This window comes from Heterodontus francisci, chromosome 17, assembly GCF_036365525.1.
Source record: "Heterodontus francisci isolate sHetFra1 chromosome 17, sHetFra1.hap1, whole genome shotgun sequence".
Lineage (NCBI taxonomy): Eukaryota > Metazoa > Chordata > Chondrichthyes > Heterodontiformes > Heterodontidae > Heterodontus > Heterodontus francisci.
Window position 1 is genome coordinate 47,502,004 of NC_090387.1, and position 21,889 is coordinate 47,523,892.

Sequence of the window (21,889 nt, forward strand, 5' to 3'; positions counted from 1 at the left end):
TAATCCTAACCGACTCAATCTCTCCTCATGCGTTAGTCCCGCCATCCCAGGAATCAGTTTGGTAAACCTTCGCTGCACTCCCTCTATAGCAAGAACATCCTTCCTCAGATAAGGAGAGCAAAACTGCACACAATATTCCAGGTGTGGCCTCACCAAGGCCCTGTATAATTGCAGCAAGACATCCCTGCTCCTGTACTCGAATCCTCTCACTATGAAGGCCAACATACCATTTGCCTTTTTTACCGCCTGAGAAAAGTTGCCTACCCCTTTAATAATTGAATTGTGTACCATCTACAAGATGCACTGCAGCAACGCACCAAGGCTCCTTAGACAGCATCTTCCAAACCCAACTTCTACCACCTAGAAGGACAAGGGCAGCAAGTGCATGGGAACACCACCACCTGCAAGTTCCCCTCCAAGCCACACATCATCCTGCCTTGGAACGACATCACCATTCTTTCACTGTCGCTGGATCAAAATCCTGGAACTCCCTTCCTGACAGCACTGTCGGTATACCTACCTCACATGGACTGCAGCGGTTCAAAAAGGCATCTCACCAGCACCTTTTCAAGGGCAATTGGGGATGGGCAATAAATGCTAGCCTAGCCAGCGACACCCACATCCCATGAATGAATAAAAAAAATCTTGCCATTATCACTCGCCTATTCTCTTTGTTTTAATCCCCCTGGGTAACCACCTGTTTCACAGTGATGTGGCATCATTGCTTATGGTTATACTTCCCTGTGGGCTAGATTTTACAGCCCCCCCCCCCCCCCCCACCCGATATCAAGGGTCGTGGGATGGGGTGAGGTTGGAAAATGTCTCCGGCAGAGGACCTACACAGGCCTCGAAGCCAGAAAGGCCCAGCACGATATTGCCGGCGGCAGCAAGGCCTCGTGGTGGCCCCCCAGCCACTCGGCAATAGGAGCCAAATTTAAATATTTAAATGACCTATCCCGAGCGATACTGGTGTCGGTGAAGTACGCTCCTGTCCTTTTCCAACATCTCTCTTTAAAAATTTAAATTAAATGAAAGGGCTGGAAGTCCTTTAAAAATGGCGTCAGTGCCTGCGCAAAGGCTGCTAACACCATTGCCGCGGCAGACTGTCTGCCCCCTCCACATCACCTGGGGGGACGGGGGTGGGGGGGGTTGGTGGTGCAGTCTGCCCTGGCGATTTAAATGAGTCGCCGCGTTTAATATCGTAGCAGCTCCGCGAAGTGCAGCCCACGCGTGAGGGCCGCCATTGTTTATATTTTTATTTATTTTATTTAGAGATACAGCACTGATACAGGCCCTTCGGCCCACCGAGTCTGTGCCGACCATCAACCACCCATTTATACTAATCCTACACTAATCCCATATTCCCTACCACATCCCACTTGTCCCTATATTCCCCTACCACCTACCTATACTAGGGGCAATTTATAATGTCCAATTTACCTATCAACCTGCAGGTCTTTGGTGGTGGGAGGAAACCGAAGCACCCGGCAAAAACCCATGCAGACACAGGGAGAATTTGCAAACTCCACACAGGCAGTACCCAGAATTGAACCCGGGTCGCTGGAGCTGTGAGGCTGCGATGCTAACCACTGTGCCGCCACATATCTGTCGCCGTACTGTATCTCCAATCTTGTCATCATGACAGGCACTCAGTACTGACTAACTGAATATTGTGAATTGGATTTTATGTGGTACTGTAGCACATGTGTTTCATAAGGAAGTTGATCTGCCAGAATGTTGGTGACAGTAAACAAAACCATATTCTGCTTGCTCAGGAGTTCTAGGGGTTATAAGGATTTGGGAATAGTCGTAGTTGCAGGGGAGTAGTGAGTAGTTTGAGTGAGGATACCAGTGAGGATTTGGGGGTTGTAGTGGGTATTTGGGGGAAGAGTAATGATTAGATAGGACTGGGGAGTAGTTTGGATGCTATTTGAGGAAATTAGAGCAGTGAGCACTCAGGTAAATGATATGGCAGTGAGATTTGGGTTGACTGGAAGAATGTAGATATGTGGGGAGATAAAAGTTCATCTATGACATGGCAAAAGTTAGATATTTTGTCAAGTTTGTTTTGGTCGCTGTTTCTTTAAACCTATTGACGGAACATAAGCAGATTTTAAAACGATTGCAGTTCAGATTCTTGCATCGTGCTTACTTGGACATTGTTGGGTTTTTGTTGGTCAAAGCCTTGAGAAGGAGATAATTTGAAAGAAATTAATATTTGTTTGGTTCTGTCTGTATTTAACTGACAACTCCTTTTCGAATTTAAGGAGACCAGAGTTTAAAACTCCAGTAGTCCTGGTAGCTCTTTTCTAGGACATATAAAAAGGATTTAAAACAAAAATAGTTGCAAAATCTCTTGAGAGGTTGCTTTTTGGTATCTTATAGACTCAACCAATCACTTTGATGTTCCTGAAAAAAGGAAAAACGCAACATATTTCGAAATTATTTGCAAAAGATTAAATTTTAAATTGAAGATTAAACTTGCATTGCAAACTTTTTATTACTTTGCTCACTCAAAAGAGTTAAATGGAAGCTTTCTCACTGTAAATATGTAACAAGGTTAACGACTGTGCTTGTTCATCTTTTGAAAAATAAATTTTTGATATTTTAAACCTAAAACAATTTCTGCTGTGATGCGTAATCACTTTCAAAGATGGAGAAAGATCTCTTGAAGGACAGCAACTGAAGGCAATTACCATTCAGGGTTTACGATTCAACCCCCAAGTGCATTAAAAAAAGCTTACCTAGATCTCAAAACAAGAATACTCTCAAAGGAATGCAGCATTGGGGCTCACTCATGACCGTGATCTAAGACACAAGAATTAAGCAAGGATAAGGAGACTAGAAAAGACCCTGAAGTGTAACATGAACCAGTGGCGATTATGAGAGGCAATCAGCAGTTAAGTGGGCAGCGAACAGTCTGAAATAAACAGTCAACAGTTGGGAATGAGTACAGGTGGGTAGGATGGCAGATTTTGGCGAGTGGCAAAGGAGGATTGTAAGATTATGGCTCATGCCTCTGCAATTTTCGTCCTTCCTTCCCTCGGTATCCTCGGATGCATCTGATCTGGTCATGGTGACTTAGCAACCTTAAGTACAGCCAGTCTTTCTAATACCTCCTTGCTGTCACTTTTTAGCCCATCCAGTGTCTCAACTACCTCCTTTTTCTCTAAGACTTTGGCAGCATTTGCTTCCTTAGTAAACACAGATGCAAAGTACTCATTTAGTAACTCAGCCATGCCCTCTGCCTCCATGCAAAAATTCAATCTTTGGTACCTAATCAACACTACTCCTTTTATCACTTGTTTACTATTTATATGCCAATAGAAGACTTTTAGATTCCCTTGTATGTTAGCTGCCAGTCTGTTCTCATACTCTCTCTTTGCTGCTCTTATTTCTTTATCACCTCCACTCTAAACTTTCTATATCAGCATGGTTTTCACTTGTATTGTCAACCTGACATCTGTCATACATGCCATTTTTCTGTTTCATCTTACTCTCAATCTCCTTCATCATCCAGGGACCTTTGCCTTTCTTTGTCCTACCTATTCCCCTCTTGGGAATTTACCTCAAATGCACCCGAATTATCTTCTCTTCAAAGGCAGTTCATTGTTCAATTGCCTGCCAATCTTAGATTCCAGTTTACCTGGGCCTGATCTGTTCTCATCCCATTGAAATTGGCCTTCCTCAATTAATTATTTTTACTCTGGATTGCGCCTTGTCCTTTTCCATAGCTAACCTAAACTTTATGATACTGTAATCACTGTGCCTTAAATGTTCCCCAACTGACACTTGATCTATTTGTCTTACCTCTTCCCTGTTGGACTGGAAACATACTTAGAAAGTTCTCCTGAACATACTTTAGAACCTTTTCCCCCTCTCTGCCCTTCACACTTTTATTATTCCAGTCTATATTAGGATAATTAAAGTTCTCCTATTATAATTGCTGTATATAGTTTTTGCACCTCTGTAATTTCCTTGAGATTTGTTCCTCTATATCTTTACAACTAGTTGGTGACATAAAGAATACACTCAGTAATATAATGGTACCTCTATTGTTTCTTAGCTCCAACTAAATAGATTCGGTCCTTGACTACTCTAGGACATCCTCTCTCTCTCCAGCACTGCAATATTCTCCTCAATCAATGCTGCCACCCCACCTTCTTTCTTTCCTTCCCTATCATTGCTGAACACCTATCCAGGAATATATAGTATCCAGTCCTGCCCTTTTTTGAGGCAGGTCTCTGTTATCACCACAATTTAGCAGTTTGCAGACAATATGTGGTTTATAATGAATAAGAAGAAGATTGGAGACTGTAGGAAGATGCCAACGTACTAGTCAGGTGGGTGGAACATTGACAAATGGTGTTTGATCCAGAGGATTGTGAGGTAATGCATTTGGGGAATGGAAACAAGGTAGGGAATACAAAATAAATGGATTCTGAGAAGGGTAGAGGAACAGAGGGGCATTGGAGTGCATGTCCATAGATTCATGAAGGTGGCTGGACAAGTAGATAGGGTGGTCAAGAAGGCATACAGGATACTTGCCTTTATTAGCTAAGGCATAGAATAAAAGAGCTGGGAGATTATGCTGGAACTGTATAAAACATTAGTTAGGCCACAGCTGGAGTACTGTATGAAATTCTGGTCAGCGCACTATAGGAAAGATGTGATTGCTCTAGCGAGAGCACAGAAAAGATTTACAAGGATGTTGCCTGAACTGGAGGATTTTAGTTCTGAAGAAAGATTGGATAAGGCTAGGATTATATTCTTTGGAACAAAGGAGGCTGAGGGAAGACCTAATTGAAGTGAAGGATCTAGATAGAGTGGATAGGAAGGTTCTATATCCTGTGGTTGAGGGGTCCATATCCAGGGGGCATAGATTTAGGGTAAGAAGTGGTAGGTTTAGAGGGGATTCAAGGGGAATTTTTTTCCACCCAAAGAGTGATGGGGCTCTGGAACTCACTGCCTGGAAGGGTGGTAGATGCAGAAACCCTCAGAACAGTTAAAAAGTACTTGGATATGCACTTGAAATGCTGTAATCTGCAAGGATATTGACCAAGAGCTGGAAAGTGGGATTAGGCTGGATGGATACTTGGTGGCTGCGGAAACACATTGGGTCGAACGGCCTCCTTCCGTGCTGAAATTCTTTATGATTCATCATACTCCCATGTGGCTACTTGTGTCTGCAGCTCACCAACCTTATTTACGTTTGACAAAGTGTCACATAAAAGGCAGGTTAACAAAATTGAGGCTCATGGAATGGGAGTGTCAGTGTCAGCTTGGAAAAAACAATTGGCTTAAGGACAGAAAACAGTGAGTCGTGGTACGTGATTGTTCCTCAGACTGGAGGATGGTATATAGTGGTGCTCCCCAAGGTTCAGTGCTAGCACCACTGCTTTTTTAGATATATAAAGGCAAATTTTGAAATTTTTCTCTGTACTCCAATATCCAAGTCTTGAATATTGGAATACAGAGTAAAATTTCAAAATTTGCCAACAATACCAAACTTCAAGGTGTGGCAGACAGTGGGGATGATACAAGTCGACTGCAACAGGACATAGATAAGCTAATAGAATGGGCAGACAAGTGGCCGATGGATTTTAATACAGTGAAATGTGAGGTGATGCATTTTGACAGAAGGGATAGGGAGAGGCAGTATAGACCTAATGGCACAGCTTTAAAGACTATCAGGGACAGAGGGACTTGGAGGTTCACGTGCATAGATCTTTGAAGGTGGGAGGGCATATTGAGAGAGTAATTAGCAAAGCATATGGGATCTTGGGCTTCATAAATAGAGGCATAGAGTACAAAAACAGGGAAGTTCTGCTGAACCTTAATGACCACACGAGAGTATTGAATCCAGTTCTGGTCACCACACTTCAGGAAGGATGTGAGGTTCCTTGAGAGCATGCAGAGGAGATTTACCAGAATGGTTCCAAGTATGAGGGATTTTAGCTACAAGGTTAGGCTGGAGAAGCTGTGGTTGTTCGACTTGGAGCGAAGGAGATTGGGGGGCGATTTGATAGAGGTGTACAAGATTATGACAAGTTTAGATAGGGTAAACAAAGAAAAACTATTCCCATTAGCTGATGGTGCAAGGATTAGAGGATGCGGATTTAAGGTTTTGGGCAAGAGATGCAGGGGGAATGTGAGGAAGAACCTTTTTACGCAACGAGTGGTAATGACCTTGAACTTGCTGCCCGAGAGGCTGGTGGATGATTTATAAAGAAAATTGGATGGGCACTTGAGGGAAATAAACTTGCAGGGATAGAGTGGGGGAATGGGACTGATTGTATTGCTTTCTAGAGAGCTGCTATGGACTCGATGGGTGGCATGGACCTGATGGGCCAAATAACCTCTTTCTGTGTCGTTATGACTCTTTGACATTATGACTGTATGGCTGGGACCAGTGTGTAGGATTGGAGTGACATGGTCATGATTATCAGAGGCCAGTAATCACAACCCCAGGATGCAACTGTAGGAGTTTCTGAAGGTAGTACCCTCAATCCAACTATCTTCGTTGATTTGTTAATGACCTTTGCTCCATATTAAGGTCAAGCATTGAGCTGGCATTAGTATTGATGTTTAATAGTGTTCTTTTGAGTTTAAGTAGTTGAGCACTGGTAAAAACAGTTTCATGATCATTATTAATGAGACTAGTATTTTGTTCCGTAATTATTAATTAATTGCATTTAACTTTCCCAAGCTGTCGTGGTGGGATTTCAAGTCATGTCTCTGGAGGATTTGTCTCGACCTCTGGATTACTAATCCAGTAGCATTACCATTAGGCTACCGACCCTGACGTTAAACATTTTTGAATGTTTAATTTGCAAAATGTGTATGAGAAAATAGCATCATTTTTGATAGGTTATAATCAGTGGAGTGCGCTAGGTGGACTTAGTAACCTGTTTTTTCTCCTATATTCTTAAACATTTATTAAATCTAAAGTTAATGTTCTTGCAGGTTGTGTGTTTAGAAATGTACTTTATTGCACTCTAAAATGTTAAACATGAATGTATTGGTATAAATATTCATCCATAGGGACATCATAAAGGGAGTAGGTAATTTAACCGTTCAAGCCAGTTCTGCCAATTTATTAGATCAGGGTTAATCTGTGCCGTGCCGTGGTGGTGGTCTGCCCAAGGGCAGGTCCTCTGCACTTTTTTCTCCACCAGGAGAGATGAGCATGACTAGGGAAGTGGGTATATGAGGTGGCTTGCCATTGCCTTCCTCAGACCGGAACAGGAATTGAACCTGTACTGTCGACATTGTTCTGAACCATATGTCAACCTCCAGAAAGCTTGTTATGGAAGGATAATGCTGGAGGCTATCTTTACTCATTTATTGTACAGAGTAAAAGGATTACAAACATGTAGGTCCTCATTCAAACCCTCCACCAACAATTAATACACAATTAACAGATTAACACCACACGCGAGCCATCTAACCAATTGAGCTACCTGGTCCCCCTCGGATAATCTGTCCCTCTACTCTTTTTTGTATGCATTTGATCCACATCCCTTGATACCATTGCCTAACAGAAAGTTGTTGATCTCGGTCTTGAAAATATCAGTTGACCCAGCATCCACAACCTTTTTGGGGGGGAGAGTTCAAGATTTCCACTTCCTGTTGTTACAGAAGTACTTCCCAATTGCGCTCCTAAATGGCCTTACCCTAATTTTAAGATTATTTGTCCTTTTTCTGCATTTTCGCACCAGAGGAAATAGTTTCTCTATATCTATTGTTATATCCCATTATTGTTTTGACGACTTTGATTAGATCACCCCTCAACCTTCTAAACTCAAGAGAATACATGCCAGGTTTATTCAAACTGTCCTCATAATTCAACCCTTTAAGCCTCCTCTATTATTCTGGTGATTCTGCACTGTTGCCCTTCTAAGATCAATATATCCTTCCTGAGGTGCAGTGTCCAAAACTGAATGCAGTACTCCAGTTGGGGCCTGACCAAAGCCCTGTAAAACTGAAGCATGACCTTATGTATTCCTGCATCCTTGAGATGAAGGCCACCTTTGATTAGCCTTTTGGATTACTTTTGTATCTGTGCACTATCTTTTAATGACTTATACGCCTGGACAAATAAATCCTTTTGCTTCTCCACTGTTTCTCATTTCCCAGCAGTAAAAACATTCCAGTTTGCCGTTCTCCGTTCTAAATTGGAGGATGTGACACTTCCCCATATTGGACTCCATCTACCACTCACTCTGTCTATGTCTCTTTGTATTTTGTGCTTCCATCTGCACAATTTACTGTACCTTCTAACTTAGTGCCATCTGCAAACATGGGTTCTGTTCCTTCATTCAAGTTAATGCTATATAGGTTGAAAAGCTGAAGCGCTCGTACAGATCGCCGGATAATACCATTTTGTCAGAGTAGCTTTCCTTCATCCCTACTTTTCTGTCAGCCACCTCTCAACCAATTAAGGGGTATTGTTGCATGGGTGGTTATGTTACTGGACTCGTAATCCAGAGAGCTATATTAATGATCTGGACTCATGACTACAAATTCCACCGTGGCAGCTGGGAAATTTAGGTTCAATTAATTAAATAAATCTGCAGTAAAAAGCGATAATGATGACTATGAAATTACTGAACCTGGCTTACTAATGCCCTTTAGGGAAGGAAATCTGCTGTCCTTACCCATTCTGGCCTATGTGTAACTCCAAACCCACAGCAATGCAGTTGACTCATCCACTCTCTGAAATGATCTAGTAAACCATTCAGTTGTATTTAAGAAGGTGGCTCACCACCATAACTTTCTCAAAGGCAATTGGGGGTTGATAATAAAAAAGTGCCAGTGACTTCTGCATCCCGTGACTGAAGGAAAAGAAAAAATAGCAGCCTCTGTTGCAGGATTACCTCCCATTTCTGTGCATATTCATTTTTGCTAATAATCTCTTATGTGGAAGCTTATCAAATGTCTTCTGGAAGTCTGATTGGACAACACAGTGGCGCAGTGGTTAGCACCGCAGCCTCACAGCTCCAGGGACCCGGGTTCGATTCCGGGTACTGCCTGTGTGGAGTTTGCAAGTTCTCCCTGTGTCTGCGTGGGTTTTCTCCGGGTGCTCCGGTTTCCTCCCACAAGCCAAAAGACTTGCAGGTTAATAGGTAAATTGGCCATTATAAATTGTCACTAGTATAGGTAGGTGGTAGGGAAATATAGGGACAGGTGGGGATGTTTGGTAGGAATATGGGATTAGTGTAGGATTAGTATAAATGGGTGGTTGATGTTCGGCACAGACTCGGTGGGCCGAAGGGCCTGTTTCAGTGCTGTATCTCTAATCTAAACATCTATAGACACTCCCTCATACACCCTGTTAATGACCTCTTCAAAAACTTCAACTAGATTAGTCAGACATGACCTACTCTTCACAAATCCATTCTGGCTCTGTTTGATAGGTTCATATTGTCCACATGTTCATTTACTCAATCAGTATATTTTTAAATAGGTGGAACATTTCAAGCAGTATTCAAATCCATCAAGCAGTCTACATTCTGTGTTCAACGTACATACAGGTGATGAAGTGTTACCTTATGAAGCATATGGGCATCTTCAGGTAAGGCAGTGCTATCATACCACGCTGATTCATTTGACAAAAATTTTTACTGTTAGCAGTATTCGAGCACATTCACCAGCTGTATAATTATTGATTGCTTGATGCAGTAACATCTCTAAGTTTTGTTTGACTTTTTTTTGTTGCTCTTCACCCTAGATTGATGCTCTCTCTTTGTTCTTACTGTACTTGGTGGAGATGATTTCCTCGGGACTGCAGATTATCTACAATACAGATGAGGTATTGTTCGTTAGTCTGATGCATTAAGGCAAATAAACAAGATTATTTTCCCAAAATTTTAAAAAGTAATGACACCACAATTAATTTGCTAAAAACGGAAGTTGTTTTCAATTTTTGAAATGGATCTCCTATAATGTGGTTCATGGGGAGTCAAAACCATGTACAATATTTACATCCAGCAGGGAGGCTAATTAGACCCTGGTGGAAGACAAGGAAAAGGGGTGGGCAAAGATGGACAGGGCACAAAGGGAAAGTGAAAAGGAGGAAGAGGAGGAGAAGAAGGGACAACAGCAAAGGGTGACAGGTAGAGAGTGGAGTGAATGGCAAAGACATAGCCGGGATTTTACCCTAGGTAGACGGGAGCCGTCAACTGACTGAAAAGTCGGTGGCGAACCCGATTCTGCCTGGCCTGGGCATCCGACTCGTATTTTGCAGGTCCCCGGGCTTTAACTGGTCTGAGGTGGGACTTCCACCCGCTTGAGGTAGGCCATCTCGCCTAATAGAGCTGCCAGCCAAACAGCGGGCCGGTAGCTCTTCGTCCCAACAGCACCACTGGGAGTGGTGGCCACTGCTAGGACTGCACCCAGAATCACGAAGAAGATGTCCTGAAGTCGGGGTGCCCCGGAACGCAGGTAAGTTTTTGTTGCCTCACGGGGGTAATCGTTCAGGCCCTGGCAAGGCAAGGGTGGTCGATTGGGGGGACGGAGGGCGTGTTGGGGGTGGTTGGTGCATCGGGGGCGGCCCTCCGTCAGACACAGGGTGCCCGATCATGAGGGGCCCCTCCCCCCACAGGACGTCAGAAAGCCACCTGCTTTTAACGGGCGGTTTTCCTCGGGCCTGGCTGCCCATCTAGCCACAGGGAAAATCCCCGTGGAGGTGGGCGGAGGCCCTTAAGTGGCTACTTAATGGCCACTTAAGGGCCTTGATTGGCCTGGGGCTGGCGGGCCGTTTTTCTCAGCCGCTGCCCTGAATAAAGTGGTGGTGGAGGTGGGAGCCTCCCGCTCCATTTTACATCCCCCACTTGCCACCTTCCCGCTCTTTGGCGGGGGCGGTGGTGGGGGGAGGGGTGGGTGTAAAATTCCGGCCATAGAAACTGCCTCAATTGGTGGAGAAAGCAGCAACTTTAAGCATAGAAAGATAGAAAATGTGTGACCCATTCAGCCCATAGCAGCAGTGCCTCTTGATAAGGAGCTATCCAGCCTAATCCTACTTTCCAGCTCAGTGTGTAGCCCTGTAAGTTATGGCAATTTACGTGCGTGCCCAAGTGTCTTCTTTTCTAGTCTCCAGGCAGGTCAGGCCTAAGTTTCAAATGCCTACTCTTTGACCAGCTCACTAGTTTTTAAAAGTCCAAAGTGGAAGCAGCAACCTTGCTGAGCCGATCACATGGCCAGACAGAAAGTCTCCTTGTCATTCAAAAATGTTGCTCTTGGGAGGTCAAAACCCCTTGCTGTTTCCTTGAAATTGCCTGTTTGCCAGTTCTTTTGTACAGAGTCAACATCCAAAAATTTCAGCTATTTGCAGGTCAATGTCCACTGAGCAAAAATCCTTTTCTCAGTTTTTTAAAATACACAAAATTTTAAGGTTTTAGTACAAAAATAAAATCTCTTATAACACCTCTGCCCTTGGCGAAATGAAATGCCATTCTTGGATGCATTTCATCACAATGTAAAAAACAGAAATTGAAAACATTTTTAACATATTTCTGCACTCATGCCCCTGATTCACTCTACTGGTAGTTGACACAATTTTGCTTTGTACCATCTTTACTCATGTAACTCAACAAAGTTAAATTCGTGACAAAGCCTCTGCAATAACATTGCTTTTTCCCGAAATGTGTACAATCTTTAAGTGATAAGTAATAATAAACTCCATCGGAATATTCTGGCATTTTGGGTTTTAAATTTTTCTACTAAGGTTAATGGATTATGGTCATTGTATATTAGCGTTTCTTTGTAGTCGTGGCAGACATATACTTCAAAATGTTTAAGAGGCAACAATAGGCCAAACCTTTCTATTTCCATGGTGGAATACTTTTTTTGGTGGCGACTCAGTTTTTTTGAAAAATACCCTACTGCTTTTTCTATGCTCAATTCGTCATCTTGTAATAGGACTGCACCAACCCCCAGGTTACTAGCATCAATCACTATCTTGAAGGGCTTAGTAAAATTTGGAGCAGCCAACACTGGTTCATTAGTCAAAATTGCCTTTAGCTTTTCAAAAAATGCCTGGCATTCACCTGGCCACACTGCCTTGGTTTTCTTTTTCTATAGCAAATCTGTTAGTGGAGCAGCTACAGTACTGAAATTTGGTCCAAACTTTCTGTAGAAACCACACATCCCCAAAAACCTAATGATTTCTCGCTTAGCCTTAGGGGTAGGGAACTCCACCAAGGCTTGTACTTTTGCCATTCTTGCCTTTGCTCCACTATATGTCCAAGGTAGGTTACCTTAGACAGCACCTTCCAAACCCACGACCTTTACCAACTAGAAGGACAAGGGCAGCAAATGCATGAGAACGCCACCACCTGCAAGTTCCCCTCCAAGTCACACACCATCCTGACTTGGAACTATATCGCCGTTACTTCACTGTTGCTGGGTCAAAATCCTGGAACTCCCTTCCTAACAGCACTGTGGGTGTACCTACCCCACATGGACTGCAGCGGTTCAAGAAGGTAGCTCACCACCACCTTCTCAAGGGCAATTAGGGATGGGCAATAAATGCTGACCTGGCCAGCGATGCTCACATCCCATGAATGAATAAAAAAAAAACACTCTTGCTTTTCTGAATTTGCTTTTTGCCATATTTACCACTAAATCAGTGGCTTGCAACTTTTTAAACAGAGTTTCTAGCTATTTTCAGTGTTCCATCCAAGTGTTACTGTATATTAGTAGATCATCAAGATACACTACGCAGTTGGGAACACTGGCTACCAATTGATTCATTAGTCTCTGAAAAGTTACTGGGGCATTTTTTGGCCTGAATGGCATCACTTGGCACTGGTAAAGACTGTCTGGTGTGACAAAAGCTGATATTGCTTTAGCTCAGTGTGTTAAAGGAACTTGCCAGTATCCCTTCAACAAACTTATCTTTGTAAGAAACATGGCACTGCCCACTCTGTCAATACAGTCTTCCAAGCGAGGAATTGGGTAGGAATCTGCCTTCGTTACTGCATTGACTTTTCTGTAGTCTGTGCAAAGTTGGGTTGACCCATTAGGTTTAGGCACTAATACTGTTGGTGAACTCCAGCTGCTTTGACTCGGTTCAATTAAGTTGTTTTCTAGCTTGCATAGGATTTCTGCTTTTACTTGGGCCTGTTTGTCTGGACCTAAGTGGTAAGGATGCTGTTTCATAGGTATGCATTCACCTACATCCACATAGGAACATAGGAGCAGGAGTAGGCCATTCAGCCCATTGAACCTGCTCCACCATTCATTATGATCATGGCTGATCATCCACTTCAATGCCTTTTTCCCACTGTATCCCCATATCCTTTTATGTCATTGGTATTTACCATCAACCACCCATTTATACTAATCCCATTTTTTTCCCTCTCACATCCCCACCTTCCCTTAATTCTCCTACCACCTACCTACACTAGGGGCAATTTTTTTTACAATGGTCAATTTACCTATCAACCCGCAAGTCTTTGGCATGTGGGAGGAAACCGGAGCACCTGGACGAAACCCATGCGGTCACAGGGAGAACTTGCAAACTCCACACAGGCAGTACCCAGAACCGAACCCGGGTTGCTGGAGTTGTGAGGCTGCAGTGCTAGCCACTGTGCCTCCCAAAGTCTAGCCCTTTATCCCAATCATGGGGATATTCATGACAGTATGGCCTAATCATTGTTTTGAGAGTTTGATGGTACCTTTCTAAAGTTCCTTGTGTCTGTGGGTAATATACCGAAGATTTTAACTGTTTGATACCCAAATTACCCATAACTTCATGAAATATCTTATTCTGCGTTTGGGCACAGGGTTTGGCATTTCTGTTCTCAGAATTGGGCGATGTGATGGAGGTGGAAGTAGGCAGTCTTAGTGATGGACTGGATATGTGGTTGGAAGCTTATCTTCAGGTCAAACGCAACACCAAGGTTGCAAACGGTCTGGCTCAGCTTAAAGCCTGGCTCGGCTTTAAAATTAAAACCCGACCACAGCCAACCCGACCAGAGCCCTTTAATTTTTTATCGCGCCTGACCCGACCCGACACGAATTTCCTTCATCTGTTCTGGCAGCAGGCTATTCCTGCAACTGGAGTTGTGGGGAATCATGGGTAAGCCTGATCCTGTGACTTCCTGGAAGCAGTGTCCAGCCCGACCCGACCTGAGCCCAAATGCTGGACTCAGAATTTCGATCCAACCCGACCTGAACCCAACACAGGTCTAGCCGGGTTCAGGTCGGGTAGCCAGGCTTTAGCTCAGCTTCAGACAGTTGCCAAGAGGAGGGATGAAACTTGTCATCAGGAACGGAGTTTGTTGCAAAGACCAAAGGCAATGACTTTGGTCTTCCCAATATTTACTTCGAGGAAATTTCTGCTCATCCTATACTGGTTGTCAGACATGCAGTGTGACAAATCAGAGAGTGGAGGGTTTGAGAAAGGTGGTGGTAAGTCAGAGCAGGGTGTCATCAGCATACCTGTAGAAGCTGAGGTGTTTTCAGATAACTCCAAAAGGACATGGACAAGTTGGTGGAATGGGCAGACAGGTGGCAGATGAAGTTCAATGCAGAGAAATGTGAAGTGATTCATTTTGGTAGGAAGAATATGGAGAGACAAGATAAAATACAGGGTACAATTCTAAAGGGGGTACAGTAGCAGAGGGACCTAGGTATATATGTGCATAGGTTATTGAAGGTGGCAGGATAGGTTGAGAGAATGGTTCATTAAGCATACAATATCCTTGCTTTATTAATAGGGGCATAGCGTACAAGAGCAAGGAAGTTATGTTGAACTTGTATAAGATACTAGTTCAGCCTCAGCTGGAGTATTGCGTCCAGTTCTGGGCACCAGAATGGTTCCAGGGATGAGGAACTTCAGTTATGAAGATAGATTGGAGAAGTTAGGACTGTTTTCATTGGAGAAGAGAAGGCTGAGAGGTGATTTGGTAGAGGTGTTCAAAATCATAAGGGGTCTGGACAGAGTAGATAGAGAGAAACTGTTTCCACTCGTGAAAGGATCGAGAATAAGAGAGTACAGATTTAAAGTATTTGGTAAGAGAAGCAAAAGTGACATGAGGAAAAACTTTTTCACGCAGAGAGTGGTTAAGGTCTGGAATGCACTACCTGAGAGTGTGGTGGAGGCAGGTTCAATTGAAGCATTCAAAAGGGAATTGGACTATTATATGAAAAGGAAGAATTACGGGGAATAGGCAAGCAAATGGAACTGAGTGAATTGCTCTTTCGGAGCGCCAGTCTGGACATGATGGGCCGAATGACCACCTTCTGCACTATAACAATTCTGTGATTCTGTGATGTCGCTGAGTGGCAGCATGTAGATTAGAAATAGGAGATCAAGGATAGATCCTTGGCGAGCTCCAGAGGTAATGGTGTGGGAGTGGGCAGAGAAGCCATTGCAGCTGATTCTCTGGCTATGGTTCAAAAAATGAGAATGAAACCAGGCAAGGGCATTTCCACCCAGCTGGACAACAGAGGAGAGGCATTAGATCGGATGGTGTTTTCAGTTGTGTCAAAGGCTGCAGAAAGGTCAATAAGGATGAGGAGGGATAGTTTACCCTGGTCACAGTCACATAGAATGTGATTTGTGATTTTGATCAGGGCCATTTCTGTACTGTGGTGCGGTGGAAACCTGATTGGAGGGATTTAGATATGAAATTGTGGGAGGGACGAGCAGGATTTGGGAGCCGATGACACGTTCAAAGACTTTGGAGAGAGAAGGGTAGTTGAAGATGGAGTGGTATTTTGCAAGGACAGAGGGTCAAGCGTGGGTTTTTTTGTGGACAGGGGTGATAACAGTAGATTTGAAGGGGATTTTGCACTTCAGCCTGTGGAAACCATTTCTCCTTATTTGTTATTGAAACCCTTCATGATTTCTAACTCCTCTATCAAATCTCCTCTTAACCGTCCCTGCTTTAAGGGAAACAATCCCGGTTTCTTCAGGCTATCCACGTAACTGTAATCCCTCATTCCTGGATGCAGTCTAGTAAATCTCTTTTATGCTGTCTCCAGTGACTTCACATCCTTCCTAAAGTGCAGTGACCAGAACTGAACACAATACCTCATTTGGAATCAAACTTTGTAAGCTTTGAAATTATGTTCTATATACCCAAGTCCACCAAAAAGAGCAGTAGCCCTAATCAATGATCCCTCTCAATTTTCTTTGTACTGGGCGGGCTACAGATGTCTCTGAGCACTACTTTTTTGTTCATTGGCAGCTTACATTGTAAAAATCACTGAATTTTCAAGAAGTTGAGAGGGCCTATTTATTTCAATGCACAGTACATTCCATGTATGGCTGTACACTTTTGAAGAAACATTGCTTTCCTCCCATTGGTCCCCTCTCCTTGAATGTCTCATTCCAGTTCCACCTCTCATTGGTCCCAACACACCTCTACTCTAACAGGTTTTTAAAATTCTTTCATGACTGTGAGTGTCGCTGGCAGCCAGCATTTGTTGCCCATCCCTAGTTGCCCTTGAGAAGGTGGTGGTGAGCTGCCTTCTTGAACCGCTGCAGTCCATCTGGTGTAGGTACATCTGCAGTGCTGTAAGGAAGCAATTCCAGGTTTTGACCCAACAACAGTGAAGGAACGGCGAGTTAGATCCAAGTCAGGATGGTGTGTGTCACATTATACTTCTAATCTCACATGTCCCAATCCACCACACTGATCCCATTCTCTCTCTTCATATGTCCCATTTTACCTCTCTACCTATGTCCCATTTGCTCTCTCTTTGCACATCCCATTCTACCTCTCCTGTCCTTACACAAGTCCTATTCTCCCCCTCCTTTCACACATACCATCTTCCTTCTTACGCATCTCGCACCTGGAACTGTTAGCTCCCATTTCCTCACACAAGAGCTCACTCTGTCACGAGAGTAGATGAAATGTGAAAGGAACAGGGAGGATGCATACAGCTTGAATGTCCGAGCTTAGATCATAAACAGCTTTAAAAATACACCCAAATTTTGTTCAAATCCGAGGCTGGCAACCAGACGCTTTAGGGGTCCATCTTTCATTTGGCTCAGCACATCCCCTCCCCTCACAGGCCGACTGGCCAACAGGGAATTTTTCCAAGACTCTTCCCCTTCTACAATCCTTGAGTGATGACTGGAGCACTTTCACCTTCTGTTGCCCAGTCTCTCCGCAGCTATGAGGCCTTCTCCAGCTCCTTGGCTCCCATCCTTCTCATCATGCGCAGCTCACTTCCGGATACACCGGCCCCTCCCCTTGTTCCACCCCACCTCTCGAACTTGCTACTCCTCCAATCACAACTGCACTTTTCCTTCTCTCTGTCTCCAGCTGCTTACACTTTTGCTGTCGGGGTTTGATGTTCAGCGCCTCCTACCCGCCCCCCACTCAAGCTTGCTGTTGTGAGCAACTTGTTTATTTCAGTACGTGGTATATTGCACATTGCTGCACAGCAGTGCATGCGTGCACCTTAGAGGAAACATTGGTGCTAATATTGAACCCTGGGGAACAACTACAGTCTGAAAAACAAGAGTTCACCACTACTCACTGCTTTCTGTCTATTAGCCAATTTCATATCTGCACTGCGACTGCTCCTTTAATACCATCTGCTAACACATCATCACAAATTGATTTATCATTCATGACCATTTCTGGAGTAATCTAGAATTTTCATCATATTTCCCTTCCTTAAGTATTTCCTACATTATTTTGTAAAATTAAAAATCAATTTCACAAAACAGTTTCTCTGTTTACAGTCTGAAATACATTAAAAAGGGATATGGGATATAACTGATGTTACTCATATATGTGAAGGATTAGGGATACCTCATTATATAGCACACTCATTTTTGTCTCTAAGCTGAATGCACAAAGCACTGACAGCAAATGATACTGATTTGTTTCCTCGCTGGAAGTCACAGAGTGGTCTTCAAAAATTGTCCTAAAGCCATTTAGGGGTCCAACCATCAATCATGTGAGACCGCTAAATTCAGTTTGATGTTTTTTTTTCTCACCCTCAGACTTTCACTAACTTTGAAACAAATTGAACCTGAATCTAGACCCAGATTTTGTGGTAATAAGAATGGTGAGGCTATCAGCCCTCAATGTTGTTATAAGGTAAATTGCCCAACAACTTCTGGCGTCTACACATGCACTGTTAAATATGGAAATCCAGAAGTTGCTGTCAGAGATACCCCGTTGCTCCACAAGCTGCTCTGTTGCAGTCCTTGCCGATAGACTTGTTAGTGAAATGACTGCAATGTCATGAACCTGATATAGTTGCCCACTATTTCCATACTAAAAACTTGTGGAAAAAGTTATCGCTGATGTGTTCAGCAATAGTGAGTTTTTAATGGTGCGATAAGTGATAATTACTACTGAACAATGTCTGTACTGAAATTTTAATTTTACAAGTATGGAGTCTCATTCTCTCTGAAGAAAATTAGTGTTGGAGATTTTAAAATAATTTTTGTTTTATTTTCCTATCTGTCCCTTTTCTGTCTTTGTTTTTTTCCCAATCTTTATATCACTTTCTGTACATCATTTAAATCTAATTTGTATTTCCTGCTTTATACTTCCTAGTTTGTACTCTGCAGGGAGAATTTTAATCTGCAAAGGTTGGGGGTGGTGGTGGGGGGGGGGGGGGGTAGGTTCGTGTGGAAGGTAAAAGAAGGAAAAAATACCATCTTGTTAGGAACCCAGCCTGGTTTCCTGGATTGTCTGAAACCCATCAGGGTCAACAAGGTGAGAGGACAGTCGGGATTGATGGGGCTGTGAAATTGGCAGGCTGGAATCCTTTAAATACTCAACCAGGACAGCTCCTTCTTTTGCCCACAGGATTTGTTCTGAGAGTGTGCTTTCACTGCTTTGGAGGTGATTTTCAAAACTTTAAAGGACATTTCTGTTATCTTGGACTTTTTTGATTTTGATCTGCACTTCGCAGCTGCTAGCCTTCTCAGCTGCATAGGAGAAGCTGATGCAGCTCTACCTTGGGCCGATGATGAGGTAATAAAAGGAGCAGTATCAGCAACAGGAGCAACAACAGAAGGCACAGCACTTCCTTCTCTTCAACCACGTGTCGTTCTATCGGGCAGGGGGATGAACACAGAGCTCCAGCTTGAAGGGGGCAATAACCCCAACACAAAGTATACCATCAGACTATCAGTTTTCTGGACCTGACTGAGCAACAGTGCCTCAAGAGGCTCAGATTTTCTCAGCAGGTTGTTGCTGACAACTGAAGCCTCCTGAAAGAAGACCACCTGCCCAGTGGACCATGTGAGCATGTGTTGCTAGTAGCAGCCAAGGACACCAGCCCTGAATTTCTCCTTCCAGTGATCTGTTGGTGCTTTCTGCAGAGTTTAAAAGCCGTGGCACAGCCCACTCCACGAACTTTTGGGTTCCTGGCCTGCTGCTGCCCTACCTCTCTGCGAGGGGGTCTAAATGTTAATTTCTGCCCTGCATGTCTCAGGAGGATTCTTTAATCTGATTAGTTGAAGAGTTTCACTGTTTCTTGCCCTGCTCACAGACGCCACAGATCCCTGTAAAGAGCCCCACACTGGAAAAGACACCAGATTGAGGAAATCACTGCTGAGAAGCCTGCAAAAACAGTGGGCAGCTGTCAGTGAGGTGAACGGTGTGCCTTGGTGTTTTTATCTCAAAGCATATGTATTTGTTTTCTTAGGTGGTGTATGCGAATGAAGCTCTCTTGTGTTTTTAACAACTCTTGAGTTTTTACAGTGAAACATAGAACATCCTGCATAATTTGATTATGTCTGTTAATTGAAGCAGACTATTTGTACTTTGATCTATGCATTATGAGGAAGCTTTGCTTTACCTATAATAGGCTGGAGATTAAAATGTTTAATCTTTCACACAATGTCAGAGTTGGAGACTGAATGCAATCATGTGTAGCAGCTGTAAAGGAAAAAGCATTCATCATAGAAAACTAGATAACACAGGATTTGAAGTGCCATCATTATATCTGATGGGATCGAAGTTCAACTCCAAATTACAGAAGACTAATGAAATTCAACAGCCCTGTAGGCTGTGAAAGTGGAACAACATGAGGATTAGGAACAGGAGTAGGCCACATGACCCCTCAAGCCTGGTCCACTATTCAATAAGACCATGGCCAAACTTCTACATCACCTCCACTTTCCTGTCCTATCTCCATATCCCTTGATTCCCTTAGTGCCCAAGCATCTATCAATCACAGTCTTGAATATGTTGAATGACTTAGCATCCACAGCCCACTGGGGTAGAGAATTCTCAAGATTCACAACTTTCTGAGTGAAGAAATGTCTTCTCATAATGATTCCAAATAGCTGACACCTTATCCTGAGACTATGAACTCAAGTTCTAGAGCCTCCAGCCAGGGTAAAGAGCCTTTCAGCATCTACCCTGCAAAGCCTTCTAAGAATTTCACATATTTCAATGAGAGCAGCTCTCATTTTTCTAAACTCCAGAGAATATCGGGCATTCTACTCTGATAGTCCTCATAGGACAGCCCTCTGATTCCCCGAATCGATCTAATGAACATTCATTACACCCACTCGAAGGCAACTATATTCATTCTTAGGTTAGGGGACCAAAACTGTACACAGTAGGCCAGGTGTAGTCTCACCAAAACTCTGTATAATTATAACAAGACTTCCTTACTCTTATACTGCAACCCCTTGCATCAAGGTTAACATACCATTTGGCATCCTAATTGAATGCTGTACCTGCATGTTAACTTGCTGTGATTCTTTTTTTTTATTCATTCATGGGATGTGAACACCGCTGGCAAGGCCAGCATTTATTGCCCAGCCCTAATTGCCCTTGAGAAGGTGGCAGTGTGCTGCCTTCTTGATCTGCTGCATTCCGTGTGGTGAAGGTACTTCCACAGTGCTGTTAGGCAGCGTTTTTCCAGGATTTTGATCCAGTGACCATGAGGAATGGTGATGCATTTCCAAGTCAGGATGGTGTTTGACTTTGGAGGGCAACTTGCAGGTGTTCCCATATGCCTATTGCCCTTGTCTTTCAAGGTAGTGGAGGTCAGAGATTTGGGAGGTGTTATCAAAGAATCCTTAGGAAGTTACTGCAGTGCATCTTGTGGATGGTACACTCTGCAGCCACGTTGTGCCGATGGAGGAGGGAGTGAATATTTAAGGTGGTGAGTTTGGTTCCGATCAAGTGGGTTTGCTTTGTGCTGGATGGTGTCGAGCTTCTTGACCTGTTGTAGCCACAGTACTTATGTGGCTGTTCCAGTTAAGTTTTAGCTCACTATCATCATCTCGAGAGCAATTAGGGATGGGCAATAAATGCTGGCCTTGCCAGCGGTGTCCAGATCCCTTGAACAAATAAAATAAAAGAATCATCAAAAGTTAACATGCAGGTACAGCATTCAATTCAGAAGCCAAATGGTATGTTAGCCTTGATGCAAGTATAGGAGTAAGGAAGTCTTGCTATAATTATATAGGGTTTTGGTGAGACCACACCTGGCCTACTGTGTACAGTTTTAGTCTCCTTACCTCAGGGTAAATGGGTATAATGAAGGTTCATTAGATTGACTCTTGGGATGAAAGGGCTGTCCTATGAGGACTAATTGAGTGATGACTCCTTCCCCACCAGGATACTGATGTTGGGGTTCCGCAATGGCAATGCCATTGAATGTCACAGGGAGGTGGATAGATTCTTGTTTGTTCAAGATGGTCATTGCCTTTTACTTGTGTGGCGTGAACGTTACTTGCCACTTATCAGCCCAAGCTTGAATGTTGTCCAGGTCTTGCTGCAGTATCGGAGGAGTTGTGAATGGAACTGAATACTGTGCAATCATCAACAAACATCCCCACTTCTGACCCTATGATGGAGGGAAGGTTATTGATGAAGTAGCTGATGATGATTTGGTCTAGGACACTGCTTTGAGGAACTCCTGCAGTGATATCCTGCAGCTG

General features: G+C 43.5%; 1 protein-coding gene across 6 annotated transcripts in view; it reads left to right on the forward strand.

Annotated features, from left to right (window-relative positions):
• phkb (phosphorylase kinase, beta) overlaps positions 1-21,889 on the forward strand; it is a 368,089-nt gene that overhangs the window by 119,397 nt on the left and 226,803 nt on the right. For all 6 annotated transcript variants that reach the window (XM_068049379.1, XM_068049377.1, XM_068049380.1 and 3 more), the window contains 2 exons: positions 9,470-9,577; positions 9,734-9,814. In XM_068049379.1, the coding sequence (XP_067905480.1) occupies positions 9,470-9,577; positions 9,734-9,814 (189 nt within the window). The remainder of the gene's footprint in view (positions 1-9,469; positions 9,578-9,733; positions 9,815-21,889) is intronic.